The 20,866-nt window shown below is 44.9% G+C and overlaps 1 protein-coding gene across 6 annotated transcripts in view; it reads left to right on the top strand.

The window, feature by feature from the left end:
- Positions 1 to 11,518, top strand: part of AUTS2 (activator of transcription and developmental regulator AUTS2) — a 1,090,636-nt gene extending 1,079,118 nt beyond the window's left edge. For all 6 annotated transcript variants that reach the window (XM_074263989.1, XM_074263992.1, XM_074263990.1 and 3 more), the window contains 3 exons: positions 637 to 720; positions 4,051 to 4,273; positions 8,273 to 11,518. In XM_074263989.1, the coding sequence (XP_074120090.1) occupies positions 637 to 720; positions 4,051 to 4,273; positions 8,273 to 9,506 (1,541 nt within the window). In that variant the 3' untranslated portion in view covers positions 9,507 to 11,518. The remainder of the gene's footprint in view (positions 1 to 636; positions 721 to 4,050; positions 4,274 to 8,272) is intronic.
- Positions 11,519 to 20,866: the final 9,348 nt, after the last annotated feature.

Genomic DNA, 20,866 nt, shown 5'->3' with positions numbered 1-20,866 from the left:
AAGTGTAAGGAGACGGGAAATAGAGGGAGACGCCACGTGAAGAGCTTGAAATGGCCGCCTAGGAGTTCGTGTTTGGTCCTAGAGGTAACCCTGGGATTGGACTTTAGTTTAGTTTCATAAATGCAGAGGATTGAGAGTCATGTTGAAGGTACAAGTCCTGACGGGTATTATCAGCCATGGTCTCCCTCGTGGAGGGACCCTGAGCCTTGAGGAAAGCTAGAATTTCTCGTAGGTAGAGGTGAGTATGGGAAGGCACCCCAAGCCTGGACAGGGCCCCGAGGGGAGGGAGAATCTCACACACAGATGGAAGCCAAGATCCCAGACGAGAAAGTTCTTTAGCAGAGAAACGTGACGTTGGGCTGGGTTACCGATGGGTTTGGGATGCTACAGACTGGCCAAGGGGGTGGAGTGGCTGCCTTCTCTAACGGAGGGGCTGAGCAGGAGGGGACACCCCAACCAGTCTGTAAGAAGCAGCTCCACAGTGCGAAGGTGGCACAGGCCCTCAGACCCGAGCTAGAATAACAAAGAAAACCTTTTAGGAGCGGCGGAGGAGAGCAGGTTGACGACGTCGGGATGTCCATCAGTATTCATCACCCCGAACAGCCCCGTAATCCTTCTTTTTAAAATTTGTTGCAGAGCCTTTCAACAGGCCGACCACATTCTCTGGGCTTGCAGCAGTGGGTGGCAATGCCTTCGGGGGACTTGGAAACCCGTCAGTTAGTGAGTACCTTCATCTTTCTGAATCTGCTTCCAGCCCCCCTTTCCCTTCCTGTTCTTCCCCCATTGGGCTGGGTGCCTGAAGTCCTCTGGGAGACTGTGACCTAACCTTGCTGTAGCTTCTACCTGTAACTGTAGGAAAGGGAAAAAAAAGACCATTGGAGACATAGATCGATCAGTCAATCTGCCAGCATTTATTAATCGCCCACTGTGTTCCTGGCACCGTACTAGGAGCTGGAGATAGAGATAACAAAGACTGAAACAAGTACCAGTAATTATTCTGTAACACAAGACTAAAAGCTCTTGGGTGCCCAAGTACAATGAGTACATTGTTTTTCACCCGGGTAACGAGAGACAGGAATAGCAGTAGCTGGGATGATTAAAATTCCTCAGCCTCATTTTAGTGGAGGTTTTCAACATCTTTTCACCTCTTCCTGTCTCACTCAAAACTTACTCCAGCTAATTAGCGAGTCACGAGAATGGCTCTTGAAATTCACCTCTGGTTGCAGTAGGAATAAAAAGGAGAAATATCGGGAGGAAGAAACCAGAACTCTAGAGTACAGAAAGCCGGCTGTACTCCGCAGTTGTTCCCATATCCTAAAGGAGGGCATTACCTATTACCCAGAAGGGAAATCCATTTCACATTCTAGGAAAGTGCTTCTAGAATGGTTTGTCACTTAGATGTCCCCACAGGGTTTATTTAGTCGTTGGTGAACCAAACTGGGGAGCCTATTATTTCTCTCTGTATCACCGCCCCCACCCCAATAGAAAGATCAGAAGCATAAAAATGGGAAACGGGAAGAGTCTCTGAGCACAATTTGCAGGTGTAGCTGTTGTACCCTTATGCAAGTCTGAGATAGCAGACTCACCTGGTCAGGTGGTTATGAACTTCCGTAGAGAGGGAGAGAGAGGCTGTAGGAGTCTTCCTCAGGTCAGCATCAAGCATGGCCTCCTGGGCTTCCAGATTTACTTGTTGGAGTCGGCCAGTTGTTGGCCATCCGAGTGGACCGAGCGCTAGATGGAAGGCAGGAAGATCTGAGTTCAAATTCTGTCTCAGACACTCCCTGGCTGTGTGACATTAGCAATTCACTTGACCCTTGTTTGCCTGAAAAATGAGCTGGAGAAGGAAATGGCAAATCAGTCCAGTTTTGGTTTTTGCCAAGAAAAACCCAAATAGGATCACAAAGAGTCAACAGCTGAACGACTACATTGGCTATAGGTCTTAAGTGAGCCGTATAATTGTGGCGAGAGTAGCAGCAAGAGAAATCACAGGATCACGGCTTTAGAACGAGAATAGAGTTTAGGGCAGGGATGTACTGGAGCTAATTCTTAATTTGCTAGCTTGTTAAATTTTCCCTGTGCGCATTTACACCTTAGAAATGGGCAACTACTATTAATTGGGACTTGATTTATTCTTTTGTTGATCATCCAGTTTTAGGAAAGTAGCAAAGAATGTGTTAGTAAAGAGATTCAAAGTGAGTCATTCCCATTTCTCTAAATCCCCCCACTTCCCCAAGAGCTGTTTGTTAAACATTTACTAGCATAACTTTGCACTGGAGGGCCATTGAGTCTAACCACGCCATGTTATAGATGGGGTCTTGGGAAGTGAGGTTAAGTGAGTTGCCAAGGTTCAATGGATAGTTCATAGGTCAGAGATTTAGAGGCGGTGTCATCCAACCCCATGCCCACCCCCCAAATATTAAAGGATATTAGGGATAAAAGAGAAGAAAAGCTGTTATTCCGATTGGGATTGATAGGAGTATTTGCCTGACTAGAGAGGTAACTAGACATAATTCTTAGAAAACTGGGCCTAGAGTCAGGACAGTCTGGGTTAAAATCTCAATCAGGAAACATTGGTTGTGTGACATGAGTAAGTTTCTAACTCAATTAATGCTCTAGACCTGGGGTATCAAACTCACAAAAACCAGTTTTGTCCTTGCCTATAGTAATGAAACTCAAAAAAAAAAAAATTTCATTCTTGTCTATAGCAATATTGACTTAGAAAACCACAAATTAACATTATCTATGGCGTATTGTATTTATTTTGTTAAACATTTCCCAATTACATTTTAATTTGGTTTGAGCTTTGATCTGGGAGTTTTATGGGTATGAGTTTGATACCTTCACTCTAAGCAGCCCAGTATGGAAAGAAAATAGTCATTTCCATATTCTGTGACCTGGTTTTTATGTCAAATATTATATCCTTTGACACGTAACCTAAAAAGATAATAAATAATCCATTAAGAATTCGTTATAAATAACTAATCAGGCCATACGGTGCAAAGAAGATTCTTGTCTGCCCTGTTAAAAAGAAGTTCTTTACCTGGCAGCTTCCAGTTGAAATCATTGGTCTAAGACAAAAATGAAAACTAAAAAGTAGACCTAAATAGTCTAAAAGAATTTCATTAAACATTTACTATGTGTCAGACACTGTGCTAAGTGCTTCTTACAAATACTACCTTTTATATCTTCTCCTAACAAGACTATAAATAATAACTAATAATAAATTGCCCTAATTAGACCATAAGTTGCAGAGATGGCAGAAGGAATTGTCTTCCCCGACAGCTTCCTAAATGATTGAAATCCTGAGTCGACCAAATAAATTTTTTTTAAAAAGACTCAAGCAATCAACATGCATTTATTAAGCACTTACTGTGCTAAGTGCTTTTTAGAAATACTACTTTCTTTTATATATACCTTCTAATAAAACTATAAATAATCATTTAATAACTAATCATAAGTTACCCTAATAGTCTGTATATTGCAGAGAAGGTGTTTGTCTCTACTGGTAGAAGGAATTGTCCTCCTTGGCAGCTTCCTAAGTGACTGAAAAATGAAATTTAAAAAAAAAGTCAGCGTGCATTTATTAAGCACTTACTGTATACCAGACACCACGCTAAATGCCAGGGACTCCCAATACATAAATAGGTTAAAGAGCGGATGGAAGGTGACTGGAGGATTTCTGAGGAAACCGGGCGCCTCTGGATGCACTGCCTCGAATGTTTGCATGTGGCTACACCCGCTTGCTCTCCAGTCCCACGCATATTTTTGGCATAAGCAGCAGCCACAGAGGTGGCCGTCACCCGCCTCCCATCCCCCCTCTTTGGTTTCCCTTCTTCCATCTCCTTCCCTGCGTCCGGGAGGTTTAAGAAAGCTTTGAGCCGTGTCTCCAGGTCTCTAATGAATCTATTAATCTCCTTTCCTTTTCCAGCTCCCAATAATATGTATTCATTTTAACTCTGAATGCTGTTAAAAGTTGTACGGTAAGTACCTTCCTGGCCGCCGTTTCTGCAATCTCTTACACGGTCTTTGTTCTCCACTTCACCATTTCAGCACCCAACTCAATGTTCGGCCACAAGGATGGCCCCAGTGTGCAGACCTTTAGCAACCCTCACGAACCCTGGAACCGGCTCCACCGAACGCCTCCATCGTTCCCGACCCCTCCGCCCTGGCTGAAGCCGGGGGAGCTGGAGCGCAGCTCGTCCGCAGTAGCTCATGACAGAGATAGAGATGTAGATAAACGAGACTCATCCGTTAGTAAAGATGACAAAGAAAGGTACGGAAAGCGACCCATTCTCAGCGCTTGTTGAGTCCAAAAATGGGAAGTTCTCTCTTTGGCCCACAGAGTGTGCACCGCAGCCCCGGCCCTTCCACCAGCCCGCCCCCTCTTCCCCAGCCTGGTGCCCTCGCCGTGGCAGCTTGGGCCGGGAGAGGGCCGCCGGCCCCAGCCTTGTCCCGCCTTGTCCCACCTGGTCCCAGCGCACCGGCTGTGCTGTCGGAAGTGGGCTTCTGAATCAGAGGCGCCCTCCGGTCAGGACCCCCGAGGCAGATGCTCCTCCCCGAAACTAGCTGCCCTTAGTAGTAGAGCGAGGCAGGCCTGGAGCCCGGGGGCCCGCACACAGCATGAACCAACCCATGTTTTCTTTCAACTTGCACACGATTCATTTGATCATCCTCAGGTTCTCTCTCACTCTCTCTCTGTTTTTTTGAAAGCCGCATTTCCATTGCCTTGTCTATATATTTCTCAAATTCTGGGGCTCACAAATGAGGGATGGAAGGATTTTTCCGCGCGCGCGCGCGCGTGTGTGTGTGTGTGTGTGTGTGTGTGTGTGTGTGTGTGTGTAGCACTAATAACGATTGGTCAGTCAATTAGTGTTGGATAAGCACCTACTGTGTGCCGGGTGCAATCCTGGCTACTTATGAATACCAGGGAAAAAAGCAAAACTCCCTCTCCTCACAGACCTTAAAAGAATAGTTTGAGCTTTTTAGTTTCATTGATTATATTGACGTAGAACTAAATTAAAATTGATTTTATATATATATATATATATATATATATATATATATATATATATATATATATATATATATATATATATATATATAAATTGATTATATTAATATAACTGATATAATAGGATATGATTTTAAGTTATAATTGATTTATTGATATTGATATGTGATTTACATAATTAAAAATGGATTCAATTGACTTTAGAAAAGTAAAATATGAAAAATAGCTCTCCCCCCCCTCCCCATTTTGGTCTGGTGGTGTATCAAAACACCCTAGACAATATCAGAGCATTTTCTCTATAAATATTTTTTAACGACATAATGAAGCAGTGGCCATGTAGATCAGGATATATCAGGAAATTTGCGCCTATCAGGAAATACCGTAGAATCATTTTCCAAAGTCTCAGATCTGGTTAGTCTATAGCCGTGTGTTTTTAGTATATTTATCTCTCTGGCTTGAGTGACTTAGCCAGGGTCACACAGGCTAGAAAATATTAAGTGTCTGAGGCCAAATTTGAACTCGGGTCCTCCTGACTTTTTGAAACATGGCCATTTAAAGAAATTTTTTGTAGCTTTTATAAGCTATAAATTTACTCATGTGCTATGTCAAGGCCATGAAGACTGTGTGTGTGTGTGTGTGTGTGTGTGTGTGTGTGTGTGTGTGTGTGTGTGTGCGCGCATGCACATGTGTGTTTCTATAGCACTGATGACAGTTAATGAGCATTTAGTAAGCACTTAGTGTATACTTAGCACTATGGGAAAAGACTCTTTATAAACTGTTCTGACAGTTAGCTGACCAGTGAGGGGACAAATAGTAATAACCACACAAATAATGAAAATTGAGTCCTTTTTAAGAATTGCAGGACAGTTTATGTTGTCTCACTTGGTTCTCATGACCCCTCTGTGAGATAGATACTGTTACTATTACTTCCACTTTACAGATGAGGAAACTGAGTCAGTGGCAGCTGCTCGGTGTCCGAGGCTGTCTGTCTGGGTTTTCCGCTCTTCCTGACTCCGTGTTCAGTGCTCTAGCTGCCTGGGTGGCCCCTAAGAGGCCCCCTGTTCCCCTTGCAGCTCCGTCCCCATCTCAGGCATGGCTGACCCAGATAGCCATATCCAGAGTGGGCGACCCTTCTCCATGAAGAAGGAAGTAGGATGTAGCAGCGTGAAGGCAGGCGGGACTGTCTTCTCGGACTGCAGTCAGTTAGCCCGCATCCAACGGGGGGCCCCTCTCTCTGCTTTGTTTTTGTTTAAGGCATCTCTGCTTTCTCTCTTCTGTATCATACCTAGAGCTGGAAGGAAGCTTAGGCCATCTCGTCCACCCCGCTTATTTTACAGATAGAGAAACTGAGGCTGAAACTGAGCCACAAACTCTGCAAGGACGCACAAAACCAGGGAGGCAGCCTGGGATGGGGCCCAGGGCGCTGGGTTTGGGCTTGGGAAACGTTGAGTCTTGACCCCCCCCCTCAGTGACTTCCTAGCGATGTGGCCATGAGCATAGTCCTCCGGACGCCCCAGGCCTGGGCGGCTCATTGGGAAAGTGAAGAGGTTGGACCAGATCGCCCTTAAGGTCCCTTCCAGCTCTAACTCTGTAATCCTGTGAACCAAGACTTGAACCCCAGCGCTCCTTCACTCCGCCATGCTGTTTGCTTTTTCCTTGTCAGCTCTCATCATCATCATTATTATTATCAATAATAATAATAATGACAACAGCTACATGCTAAGCTTGCTATTCAGTGCTTGCAAAGGGCCTTTCCTACCTAGTCTCCCCATCCTCACGACAGCCCTTGGATGTAGGTAAAGAGCGGTTAAGTCCATTTTGCTCATGAGTAAGCTGAGGCCTAGAAAGGGGAAGTCATTCAGAGTCAGCCAGATCTACATCTCAAACCCGAGTCCCCCAGTTCCAAAGCCCAGCCTTTGGAGTAGAGGCTCTTTGCCTTCATGACAACATTTGGGCTTTTTCTTGTCTTTAGAGTTGCAGGCCCCTTCCGAGCATCCCTGCCTGTGACCTTGGCCTTGGGCCATGACCTTCTCTAGCATTTCCAAGCTAATGCTCATCTTCTTTTCTCCTATCCTGAGTGCTCCAGGTTGGCATCTGTTCTTAACCTGGTTTCTCCTGGAGACAAAAGTGAGCCAGCCTTGCCCCCAGGAAGCTTAGATTCTCTCCCCCCATTCGCCTTGTACGTTTTTTAGTCTCCTCTTCTAGTCTTTCTTATCTTCCTGGCACAGAACGGTCTCTTGATACTGGAATGATGTTCTCTCTCTTACTTCTGTGGGATTACCCAAAATCTCCCTGATTCATCCACAGTGTACAACGTTCTATTTCTCTTGTCTGGGATTACCCAGATCTCCCCGATTCACCCACAGTTTACAATGTTCCATCTCTCCTACTTGACTAGGATTACCCAAATCTCCCCAATTCATCCACAATTTACAATGTTTTATTTCTTACTTGATTGAGATTGCCCCAAATCTCCCTGATTCACCCACAGTTTACAACGTTCTATCTCTTACTTGCCTGGGATTACCCCAAATCTCCCCAATTCATCCACAGTTTACAACGTTCTATCTCTTACTTGCCTGGGATTACCCCAAATCTCCCCAATTCACCCACAGTTTACAATGTTCCATCTCTCCTACTTGACTAGGATTACCCAAATCTTCCCAATTCACCCACAGTTTACAACGTTCTATCTCTTACTTGACCGAGATTACCCATGTTCCCGGTTCATCCAGGGTTTGCAGTGGGCTCTTCTTCCAAACCTGTGATATTTGCCCAGTCTTGGTACGATGTAATTTCCAATACAGGAAGGACCTTAGTCCAACCTCCTTTTACAGATTCACCCACCCAGGCTTGGGATTCGAACCCAGGACCTGATGCCAAGGCCGCGCTCCTCCGTGCTGCCCGTTTGAGCTAGACGCTAGGTCCCCAGGTTGGAAGCAGAAGCCGCCTCCTTTTCAGGAGCTTCTCTTTGCGAGGAGCGGCTGCTCCTGGGAGCTGGCCGTCCCCGGTTGACATCCCTCGCTCTTCCCTCTGTACGAGTGACCAGCTCCCCCAGTCACCCCCTCTCCTCCAGCTCCCCGTCCAGTTGGGGGCCTCCTGTCGCCCCGGCGGACTGCGTTAGGCCCCGAGTCTCAGGAGGGCCTTCTTCCTTGTGGCGCCGCGCCCCGCCCCTCACCTCCATTTCATCGGCAGCTCCGCTCCCGGTGGTCCGCAGGCGGCTGACCCCTTTTCTCTCTCTCCCTGTTTCCTCTCCCCCAGGGAGGGCCTTGAGAAGCGACACTCCAGCCATCCTTCACCAGCACCCGTCCTCCCAGTGAACTCCCTGGGACACCCCCGCGGCTCCGCTGAGCAGATGAGGAGTCATTTGAACGCCGAGGTTCGCGAGAAAGACAAACCCAAAGAGAGAGAGAGGGAACACTCCGAATCCCGGAAAGACCCCAGCGCCGAGGAGCACCCGGGGAAGGACGGCCACCTCCCCGAGAAGGAGCCCCACGGGCACGACGGCAGAGCCGCGGCCGACGAGTCCAAGCAGATGTCCAGGGTCCCGTCCCCGTACGCCCGGCCCCCCGCGGTGGAGAGCGCCCGGCCCAACAGCACCTCGAGCCGAGAGGCCGAGAGGGAGAACCCCAAGAAGGGCGGCTCCGAGGTCAAGGTGAAGGAGGAGCGCAAGGAAGACCACGACGTGCCTCCGGAGGGACCCGCGGCGCACCGGCCCTCCGAGCCGCCGCCGCCCGTCTCCACGACGTCCAGCGTGCACGCCGGACCCTTGGCCTCCATGCCCATGACCGTGGGAGTGACCGGCATCCACCCCATGAACAACATCGGCGGCCTGGACCGGACTCGAATGATGACTCCGTTCATGGGTATCAGCCCCATCCCGGGAGGAGAGCGGTTCCCCTACCCTTCTTTCCACTGGGACCCGATCCGGGATCCGCTGAGGGACCCCTACCGAGAACTGGACATCCACCGGCGCGACCCCCTGGGCAGGGACTTCCTGCTGAGGAACGACCCCCTCCACCGCCTGTCCACGCCGCGCTTGTACGAGGCCGACCGGTCGTTCCGGGACAGGGAGCCCCACGACTACAACCACCACCACCACCACCACCACCACCCCCTGTCCGTGGACCCCCGCCGGGAGCACGAGAGGGGCGCCCACCTGGATGAACGGGAGCGGTTGCACATGCTCCGGGAGGACTACGAGCACGCCCGCCTGCACTCAGTGCACCCCAGCGCCCTGGACGGCCACCTCCCCCACCCCGGCCTGATCACCCCGGGCCTGCCCAGCATGCACTACCCCCGCATCAGCCCCACCGCGGGACACCAGAACGGACTCCTTAACAAGACCCCTCCCACGGCAGCGCTGAGTGCCCCGCCCCCGCTCATTTCCACGCTGGGGGGCCGCCCGGTCTCCCCGCGGAGGACTACCCCTCTGTCAGCAGAGATGAGGGAGCGCCCTCCTTCCCACACTCTTAAGGATATCGAAGCTCGGTAAGGAGCGACGCCGACCTGGCGCCAGAGAGAAGCCGCCCGCGAGCCGACGGAACTCCTGCCTCCTCAGCACGGGCGCGGGGCGGCGAGACCCCCGCCCTCCGTCCCCCTGTACAGATGTATAGACTGAAGTGCAAAGATTTCGAAATGTTTTTGTATATTCTATGTTGAAATTTTCCAGATCTTTAGCCAAGTTCTATGTTTTTGTGTCTCCTCTATTTTGTTTCTCGTACACAAAACTTTTTTGATTTGAACCAAAAGAAAACAGTTGGAGATGACTATAACGACAGAATTTTTTTGGGGGGGTGGGGGGGCGGGGGCGCAAACAACCGAACCTTTTGGAAAAAGTCAGCAGAACCCACCGTACAAAGCTATTTCAGAACAGAAGGGAAGGCCGTGTACATATTCATGTAAAAAAGAAGCTTTGTAGGCGAACGGTTCATATATGCAAAAGGGTGTGATAAAAGCTTTACTTTGTACAAATGTAAATAGATAAAATTAAGTCACATAATACATTAATACTTCTTAAAATGTGCTATTTGCAAACTTAATATTGATGAACACGGTCGGCTTCCGCCCTGTTCCCATATATTATAGACAGCTAAACCCCTTCAACTATGCAATGAATGTTAGGGCTTTTAACAGAAGCCTTTCTAACTCAAAGGAGCCTTTTCAAATCCATTTACAACATACTTAAGGTCATATTTTCCCTGAACGAGCTCTTAATGTGATATGACTTGTTTTCCTTGTTTCATTTTTTTTTAAACAGAGAAACATCTTTCTTAGCAAGTTAGACCCCAGGCTCTGGAGCCGTTCACCTGAAGTCATTGTCTGTGGGCGTTCGAGAAAGTACCGTCTCACGCGTTGGGACACGGGGCAGCGGTGGCAGAGGGGAGGGGATTTTCAGATGCCAGAATCTGGTGACGAACGTCCTCGTGTGTCAGTCAAATATTAGGAAGAAGTCCCAAGATCTTGTAGTTCTACAAACATACCTCCTCTTGTTGAGAACCATGCTTTTTTTTTTTTTTTTTAATTCCCCTTCTCCCCCCCACCCCGAGTGTATCATTTTCCCCTCAGTGCATTTTTTTAAAATAAGGCATTTAAGAACACCCAAACAAATCCTGAAAGAAAGCTAATCATTTTCTAAGATGATGGATATGTTTTTACTGTGTTTGATAGTTAAAATGAATTGAAGATGCAAATTTCTCATTGTGGTTCATTGTATTTCAGTTGGTAATAAAGTCTGGGAAGAACCTAACAGGTCAGCCTTGTTGTATATACAGACAGCAGAAGGCAACACAGGCTGGGTGAAAATATTTGTTTTAAGGTTTGCATCCATCTTCTGTCTCTTCATAACACTTTTTATAATACATTAAGCTTCTTGTCCACATATTTGGAGAGAATATGACTTTACTATCAGAGAAAATACAATATATCTTGTCTACTGGACTGTAAAATATATGTATGAAATAAAATTAGTTCCATTGGTCTTCTAGCGTATTAAAGTGCTATCTGAAGTTGTTATCCTGTTTTTGCAAAAAAAAAAAAAAACAAAAAACAAACAAACAAAAAAACCCAAAAAAAAGAAGGAAAAAAAGAAAAAAAAAAAAAGAAGGAAAAAAAGAAAAGAGAAAAAAAGTCTTAAGTACAGACAGTTGTTTCTAATGAGCAGAGAGATCTATTTTAGTAGTAAACTGAAGGTTTAGTTGTGAGCTTCAGGTTTGTGAATTCCAGATGTTGTGCAGTGTTTTTTTTTTTTTTAAAGAACAACAGCAACAGGAAAAAAAAAAAACCCGACGAATATGTACACTGGAACTGTAGTGGTAGTTTTCAGTATTGTAAAGAGATTGTTCTATACCAACATTTTTGCTGTTTATCCTGTATGTAATAAAGTCCTTTCTAGACCCTATGTGAAAAAGAAAAAATGAAGCGGCAGGTTCTTCAGCATGTTTCTCATCAGCGGAGACTTCTTGTGTAATGTAAAGTGTGCCATGTTATTAAAAAATGTGAACTAAACGCCCCCCCGCTGATTTTTTGTGTACAACGGCCATCTTTACTCTAGGGGAAGAAGCCGTGCTTTTGTCGAGACTGGGCTGTTGAGAAGAAATATTCAGAGCCACACCTGAGAAGGAGGAGGTTGACTCACTGAACCTAATCATGCTAGCGCTGATTAAGGGCGAGCTATTTAGTGGAGAGCCCCCGAAAGGCCATGTTTCCATTCAGTTGGGGGGGGGGAGGGTTTAAGTGGCTGACATTAAATATACAGCACAGGAAGGGGGGGGGGGTTTGGACCCGGGCAGGTGAATCTCCCTTCAAGAACCCAACTGCTCAGCGCCCGTTCATGCTGTCTGTGTTGTTGACTTTCCCACTGAAGCCCCCATTCCGATTTACAGTCCTTCTTAATAGAAAAGTATTTGGCCACGTCCCTTGACCATTTGTTGCTTTTATGTCTTAAAGTGTGAAATGGGCTGGTTGTCGTATGAGTTGGGACCTCCATCCTGAATTTGTATGTTGACTTCTGCGTCTCTCCGCTTAGGTGGCAAACATGGGTCTTTGCAAACTCTTCCCGTGCCCACCTCCTCCCTTCTTCCACAAAGTGTCTGTCTGTCTGTCTCTAAGGTGTACCATGTTGTGTTGGCTTGATGGAGTGGATGGTTGGAAGATGCTGTTTTGGTCTGTTTGTATGTCCCCGAAAAGGGTCTGCAGCTTTCAACCTGGTGTCTCATGGGGGTGTCTGCAGCCTGGGAGTTAATAAAAGAGATGGAGAAGGGGATCCGGGGGTAGAAGAAGGGGTACTGCTGACTGAAGCAGTTGGGGACTTCTTTGCTATAACTGGTTTTAAAAAGGTGTTGACGGACTAGGACAAGAAATCACCTCATCTCCATGATTATTACTTTTTTAAAAAGGAAGTTCCGTTCATTCAACAAATGGATTCATACCATAAAAACCCTTTCCTTTTCATACATCAGAAAGGCAATATGGTGTAATGGAATGTCTACTGGCCATCAAGTTAGGAAGAACAGGGTTCCAATCTTAATCTATTATTGATGTGTCAATATGGGCAAAGCATTTAACTTTGGGGGATCTCTATAAATCAGGGTTTGAGTTAGGCGGTCCCTTTGCCTATTAAAAATCTCTTGGTCTGGAAAGGAATCTCTTTGCTCATCTATTAAAAAGAATTGGATCAGACTGGGGCTTCTAATCTTTTTTTCATTTGTAACCGTTTTTCACCCAAGACATTTTTATGCAACCTCAAGTAGAAAGACATCTAAACTAAGTCCTGATTTTAAAAAAAATCACAAGTCTGTGACCCCTACATTCAGTTATATGGTACCCTATGAAGTCATAACCCACATTTAAGATGCTTCAAGCTAAGTGATCCCTGGGGAGGTCCCATCTGATGCTCCGTGGATGAGCCTGTGGTCTGCAAGGACTTGTTAATTCCAAACTTGTCTGGTGCTTGGGACCCAAAGACAAAACATGGAACAGCCCCTGCTTTCAAGGAAAGATTAGTTGGAAAACAGCAAAATCTGGTCCCATCAAATCAATTCATGCCATGGAAGCCCAAGATGCAAATGCTGTCTTGATGGGATATTTCCAAACAAACCATCTTGTCTCTTACACTAATTTCCCTCTCGCCATCTGCAGTGTCGAGAGTAAGGCAAAAAAAAAAAAGCAGTCAAAATTCCAAAAAATTGGTCCCCGTTTTAGGAATCAGATATGCCATCCAGTCCCTGGTGGAGCTCCTTGTCTCAGCCCTTGCATATTCTGCCTCCTAATTACGCTTGCTGCCTTTGCATCTGCAGATAGCTAACCAGACCCAATTTGATTTCCCCCTAACCTATAGATACCGTAATTATCTCCTGGATCTCTGGCTGACAATGATCTTGTTACCCCTTAATGGTACATGACAAGTAAAGTAGTGAGGATAATGATGCCGTAATTATAATTTCGGATGGGTGTTTGCAGCAGCTTTTGCTATTATTCCCTCCCCCTTTTGCTTCAATCAGAGTAGGGTGAGAAGTAATAAGATGCCATTGTCAGCATCCGGGAGGATTTTTCTTAAAGAGAAATGAAGACCTTGGAGAGATTGGGGAGTGGTTTTTGCTATCTATATGTTTGCAAAAAGCTGGAGACTGGATGTATTTATAAATCTGCATTTATCCATGTCCATCCGCCAGCAATAAACAGCCCGTGCTCTTTTGCATTAGACATACATGTGATATATTTCGGGCTAGCACTTCTTAGTTTTTCTCTCAGTGACACTTCTCCCTTTGGAAATGTTGAGGAGGATTGCAGGGACCTTTCCAATGTTCCAGATTGCGGGACCGAGATGGCTGCTGGGCACCTTGTGGGTGCTGATGATAGGGAAAGACCCAAGGGGAGCAGATAGGAAGGAGCTAAATAATGTGGCAATAAATAAATTTGCACACACACAACTCAAGTGTATCTCGATGAACACGGGCTTTGTAGGGGCGTTGGAGAGAGCAGTTGCCATCAGTGGTGAAGATCTAACATGTATGAAATGGAGCAGTTGAAGCCTGAGGCCTTTGCCTGGGAAATAGTTAATTCCAGAGGAGAGACTGGAGCCCCCCTGGATGTCCCACTGGAAAGATGACAGTTATAAAGGGCCTGTCAGCACTGGCAGCCTTTGTGGTGCTGGACAAGTCACTCCTTCCTGGGTTTTGGGTCCCTCATGTCAGGCAGGGGTTGGGATAGGTCCTCCTTCTGGCTGAGATGCCCTTGTCCCTGTCCATGGTGCTGATGAAGTTCCAGTGCTGGCCTGAACCTATTAACCAAGGACCATTAGGATTCTCGGCCATTCTGACCTGTTGTTCGAGCCAGGCTCACTGGTACTTGAGAAATGGAGACAAAGGATGCACCAATCATCATCAACAGTGATTCTTGTGTCCTAGAGATGGGCGCTGTCGGGTTTGGGTGCCTTTAAGCTGTTCCAGTCCAAGACTCCTCCCTGAAGCAGCTGTTTGTTCTTTTGCATTTCCAAGAAGGAAGGTAAAGGGATGGATTAACTAAAAGGAATAGAAATTCAATTTACTACTTCCTGGTAGGTGGGGGCAAAGGGAATAAGCATTTATGCAGCACCCACTATATGTCAGAAATTGTGCTCTTCCTTTTTTTTTTTTTTTTTTTTTTTTTTTGGCTGAGGCAATTGGGGTTAAGTGACTTGCCCAGGGTCACACAGCTAGGAAGTGTTAAGGGACTGAGACCAGATTTGAACTCAGTCCTCCTGACTTTAGGGCTGGTGCTCTATCCACTGCGCCACCTAGCTATCTTTTTTTTTTTTTTTAAACAAACATCTCACCATAACTCATGAAATAGGTGCTCTTATCCCCATTTTAGAGATGAAGTAACCTAGATAAACAGGATAAGTGACTTGCCGGGGTTATCGTTTAGCCTTCATTTTCTGGCATCATGGGATGATGTCTTGACTCTAGCATGAACTGGATTTAAGTCAGAGAGGGTTGCACCAAGTCATCAGCCTCACTCTCCCTTCCACAGCATCAAAATCTAGTGCTTAGGGCTAGTAAATGGCTTAAGCTACATTTGGATTCAGATTTTCCTGACTCCAGGCCCAGTGCTGTGCCCACTATGCCTCTTTATAAGCATGAAGCTGTCATTTCAATTCAATTTAGTTCAATTTGTGAGGCTCCATTTCAATTCAATTTAAGAAACATTAATCGCCTTTCATGTGAGACTGTGCAGCAGTTGATGGAAGATGAACAGCCACTTGACCTTAAGGCTGTGATGGGTCTGTCCATAAATAACTACCGACTATCACATTATATAGTACAAAGCGCTGGACCCACTCTGCCAGAATCCCAGCTCTGCCAGATGCTCTCTGTGTGATTGTGAACAAGTCACAACCTTTCTGGGTCTCAGTTTGCTCATCTGTAAAATGAGGGGATGGGACCAACTAATTAAAATCTCCTCCTGGTCTCGATAGGTGGTTCCATCCAGAGAACTCTAACATGTGGGAAGGCTCCACATAGGAAGTGGTAACTGAGCAGCACCCAAGAACCTCTGGTTTTAGATGATCTACTCTAGTGATGAGAGTCTTCCCAATGGATGGAGAATTGGTCCAAGGACTCTCTGATGCACACACTTGTTCTGGGACTGAGGCACTTCACCTCGAAGCTAAACTGATTGGAAGAGGGAGTTTCCTCACCTGGGAATTCCCTAAACTGATGAAATTGGGGTCATGTCTCTACCCTATTAAAATGGCCCTAGTGTGTGATGATGGTGATTCCTATTGATGCTTATTAACCCTTTTGCTGTATTTGTTTCAAGCAGTAACTCAAGAGACAGGTAGTTGTATCATTATTTTCCTATTTTATAGTGTGAGTCAGGAAGCCAATATTTAAGTGTGAAGACCGAGGTAGTACCCTGGATATCTTAGAATCAGCTAGAGTCAGGATAAGCAAAAGTCCTTGATCTTTATTTTTGGTCTTTAGGGGTAGAAGAGAACAGGATGGATGCAGGACCTTCCTTCTCTTCCTCTACAGCCAAAGTGACCCTGGCTTGTCTTACTCCACCCCCTAATCCTTCCCACAATTCTCTGAATACCCCAAAAGATTGACCAGCACAGAATAGTGGGAAGGGCCATTTTCCAAGCATATGCTAATATAGTATTGTTCAATCGGTAATTAGCCTTAAGTGTTCAGTTGTCCCACCTCAGTGCATCAACTCAAGAGTTTCATTCAGCCCTTTACAATTAAGTACCTACTATGTGCTAGATATTGTGCTAAGCCCTGGAAATAAAAAAAAAATAAAAAAAAAAAGGCAAAAGGGAGTCCTTGTTCTGTCTTTTTCAATCATGTCCACCTCTTCATGACCCCATTCAGAGTTTTCCTGGCAGAGATACTGGAGTGGTTTGCCATTTCTTTCTCCAGAACATTTTTACAGATGACGAAATTACAGCAAACAGTGTTAAGTGATTCAGCTAATAAGTGTCTGAGGCTGGATTTGAACCCAAGAAGATGAGTTTTCCTGACTATCCACTCCCCCTGTTCTCAAAGAATTCACAATTTAAGGAGGAACAGCCAGCACTTCTACAGTGCCTTAAGGTTGGCAAACAGTTTACATGCAAAGAACTCATTTAATCCTCATAACACATCTGAGAAATAGATGCTATGATTATCATCACCGTTTTACACATGAGGAAACTCAGGCTGTAGGAAGTTATGTGAGCCATCTGAACCAGGATTTGAACTCAAATCTACTTGCCTCCAAGTGTACTTCTATCCATTGTACCACTTCACTAGTTAAGAAGTTGTGATTTGTCCATAGTCACATAAATGGCAGAGCCAGGACTATAATCCAGGTCTTTGTGGTTCCAAATTCAATAAACTCTGATAACCCTAGTCACTTTGGCAGGTATCATTCTGCCTCAGTAGCCATGGTACCCGTGCCATTCTTAAGCTACAAAAGTCCATGTCTTAACCACTAAAAGGATGGTCTGATTGCTGTAGGTTTTCCCCCATAGATTTTTTTTACTATGATTCCTATTTGTCACTCTCCATCTCCATAATCACCATCATATTTTGGCTCATATCATTTCTCACCTGGATTACATCCCTCAAGTTTGAATTTCCTTATATCATTTCTTTGCTCCAAAATCTTTCCCATTCCTACCATGTCTCACTGAAACTCTTCTTGACATTAAAAACTCTCATTCCTTTGGCCACCATAAGTCCCATTTCCTACTGACCCCCAAAATAAAACTTCCTCTAGAATATGGCCAGTTCTTCCTCCAATCCCAAATTCATCATGCTTGTTGTTACTTCAGTATTCAAGCCTATTATTCCCTCAGTTAGAATGTCCCCTTTACTTCCCCATCTGAAATCCTACCCTATGTGGTACAGTTCAAGCACCAAATGCCTTGACGCTTTACTCTGGCTCTCATTGATCACCCCTAACTTTGGAGTTCTCTCCATCCCCCTAATCAGCATTATATTTTAGTTCACATCATTTCTCACCTGGATTACATCCCTCAAATTTGAATTTCCTCATATGATTTCTTTACTCCAAAATCCTGCCTGCACAATTTAACAATTGTTTAGTGTTCTCCATGTTGTTTGTCTTGCAGTTGTCTTGTTTCACCATCTAGACTCCTTGAGGGCAGGTACCTCATCTTGTATCTTCCAAAAAGGAATCAGAACCCAGAGCACCCAGTCACGTGTTCAGTAAATACAAGCCCATTGGATTGGTTAGCTGGACAGCAGCAAACGGATTGGCTGTGGTTGTGTTTGTGGCTATCCACAGCCTGTTTTCTCAGGAGATTTTTCTGGTAGGTCTTCTCCATACCTTCCAGAGTCACCCTTTCCATGGAATCCTTGAGCATTGGACCGGATTCAACTGGAACAAGAGATTGATGAAAACTCTCAACAGGATTCTCATGGAAAAATTAAATCAAAGGACACATGTCTCTCCTTCCTGAGCGCTTTAATGCTCCAGCTCTGCATCTGGGGCCATCTCCACATATACTGATCCATTTCTTGCCCCAGGACCCAGATGGCTCTGGAGCAATAATGAGGCTGGCTACTTTGCACAGACCTCACTCACAAATACAACTCCCAGGCAAGTCATGGTCTCACCCCTTGATCTCATGCTCCTCTTGTAGAACGAAGGACAAACCACAAAAACAGTGTTCCAACTGGGACATCTGGATCAGCGCTTGTGAGGATGTGGGAGAAGGGAAAGAATGGGCTTGTATTTCCCGACACGCTTTCCAACAGCTGTGCTCATAGAAGAGAATAATAGTAGCCCAGGGTTTTAGCTATTGCCTAAAAATCCTTTCTCAGGAATCTGTCAGAGAATATAGGAGGGTGAGTGGGGTTCAACCCACTGATAGCCACAGCAAGGCCACTTTCTGTGAGAGAACACAGCTTCTGGACCATCCAGAAGACCTAATAAAGATTGATGTGAGAGAGTATTTGCAAACCATCCATGCTGTGAGGTGAAGGAAAGAAATCCCAGCTCAAAGAAAAGCAGACTTCTCACATGTCTCTAGAAGTCAGGGAGGTCAGCCTTAAGGCTGAGAAGGACCTTTCAGTTCATCTAGCCCACGCTGCCCCATTTTACAGGGAAAGAAACTGAGGTCCAGAGAGATGAACTAATTTAGTCATGAGCCCCCGGGGACAAAGAAGCAGAGGTGAGGTGCATTTGGATCCAGGGAATGGATCAAATCTGCAACTTGTTTGTAAGAAAAAGATGGAGATTATGTGGGAAATGCTGAAGCAGCCCTATGCCGGCTCATATGTCCATCCCCTCATGCTTTCTTGCAACATTTTAAGAAAAACTACAAAAAAATCATTGTTGAGATTCAGAGTTTGCACGGCTGCATTCATCTATAAAATGGGGGAAAGGGAGCATGATATACAGCTATTGACAGTAGGGAAACAGTGATCCATATAGGTGGGGAGGCTGGACATGTGACTTCATAAGTAGAGAGAAACCCCCATGTGAGATGACTCCTTTTACAAGTCAGCACTTTCTCTGTCAAATGCTGACGTTTTTAATCCAGAATTCATAAATTAGATATGGTTATAGAATATTGGAATATATTAATATATTGTGTAACATGATATGTTAATTAATTAATATAATCTATAATTGATCTAATTAGAACATGATGTACAATATTAATTATATATTATTTAATAGATAATATATATATATATTATATAATTATATATTATGTAAGACTGACCTGCTATTTTATATAGATGATATGTGTATATATATATTTATATCTTTCAACCTCAAATTTGTTTCCATTGAAATTTTGCATGTTTTTGTTTATGGATTTAAAAACATTATTTGGAGAATGGGATCCATGCCAAAAGGGTCCAAGCCCCAAGCAAAGTTAAGAATCTCTATCATCTTAGAGAGCTGCCTAGACCACAAAAATATTAAGTAATACCCTCAGTCACTCAGTTGACAGATGACATAAGGACTAGAACCCAGGACTTGTGGAACCTAACTCCCGAGACACTACATGACCACACTGACTCTGGATAACGTTCACCTCATGAATTTCGCTGATTTTTCACAGGAACATGGCGGAGGGTAGTTGGAGACTGGATAGATTCTTCTTCTTTTGGTCAAGTCATTGGTTTGGAATGATTGTAATGATAACTTTTGGTGCATGAGACACTGTTTTAGATTCAGTGTTACTGATGTAATTTTTTTTTAATTGGAAGAGGCAAGAAAAGGGCAAGTTATTTGGTTGAAATTAAAGGTTGATTTCAGTGGACATCCTTCTGCATCCCGGGACAGAGAATGAGCCCTAGTTAAACAAATAGTTCTCCCATGAACAGTGTGTGCCAGGATTCCATGAAGTGCCAACTTCCCTGAGCTTCCATAGATCCTATAAGCAGTGGGCATGTGGGGCCAGAGTAATTGCTAATAGACCAACCCAGCTTCTCTGTACATGGCACTCCGGTGGTTTCCAAGGTTTCCTCATCATCAAATCCAATAACCATTAAGTACCCATTGTCCCCAAGGCCTCGTGCTAAAAAGCAAAGGTGGATGCAAACATTAGCTCACATATAGTCTCTGGGTTCTTGAGTCTAATGGAGTGCTATGATACAAATGGTAATATATAAAATGAGACATAAGTGCATCAGAAAAAAAATACAATAAAGTGATATGTAAGGTCCACATTGAAAAGAGTCATTACTGACAAGTCATCCTGGAAGAGGCAACAGTTGAATTCAATCCATTAGTCAACCAGCATTTATTAAGTACTTACTGTGTTCTAGGCAATATGCTAGGGACTTGATTAAGCATCCCTTATCTTCAAAGAACTTACATTCTACTCTTAGGGGGCATTGATCAATAACAAGCATAAATTAAGTGTCTGCTGTATATCAGGTGATTATGATGCAATGACAAAGCTGAAAAGTCCTTATCCTCAAGGAGCCTAGATTCTAATCGGGGATACATATAAAAAAGGTATGAGAAGGACATAATGTATTGGGACTGGGAGACTAGCCGCTGAGGAGATTAGGAAAGGCGCTTGAGCTGAGTCAGAGATAAGAACGGTCCAGGCCTGGTGATGAGGGTTAGATTAGGATTAGAACTGGGCGGTCATCTGCAGAGGGGTGATAATTGAACCCATGGGAGCTAAGGAGGTCACCGAGAGAAGCTTGGGTACACTTATTATTAGGGGATAGAACTTCATTGGAGATCCAAAGAAAGTAAGGGATCCTTCAGACACTCTAGAAGAAAAGCCATCAAAACCCAAGGAGAAGGGAGGATCCAGCAGGAGAGCAGGCCTGAGAGCGTCAAAGATGTCAGAGAAGTCAAGAAAGAGGAGGACTGAGAATAGGCCGTGACAGT

The sequence above is a fragment of the Sminthopsis crassicaudata genome, chromosome 4, assembly GCF_048593235.1.
Source record: "Sminthopsis crassicaudata isolate SCR6 chromosome 4, ASM4859323v1, whole genome shotgun sequence".
Taxonomy (NCBI): domain Eukaryota; kingdom Metazoa; phylum Chordata; class Mammalia; order Dasyuromorphia; family Dasyuridae; genus Sminthopsis; species Sminthopsis crassicaudata.
This window is presented reverse-complemented; position numbering and strand designations above follow the sequence as displayed.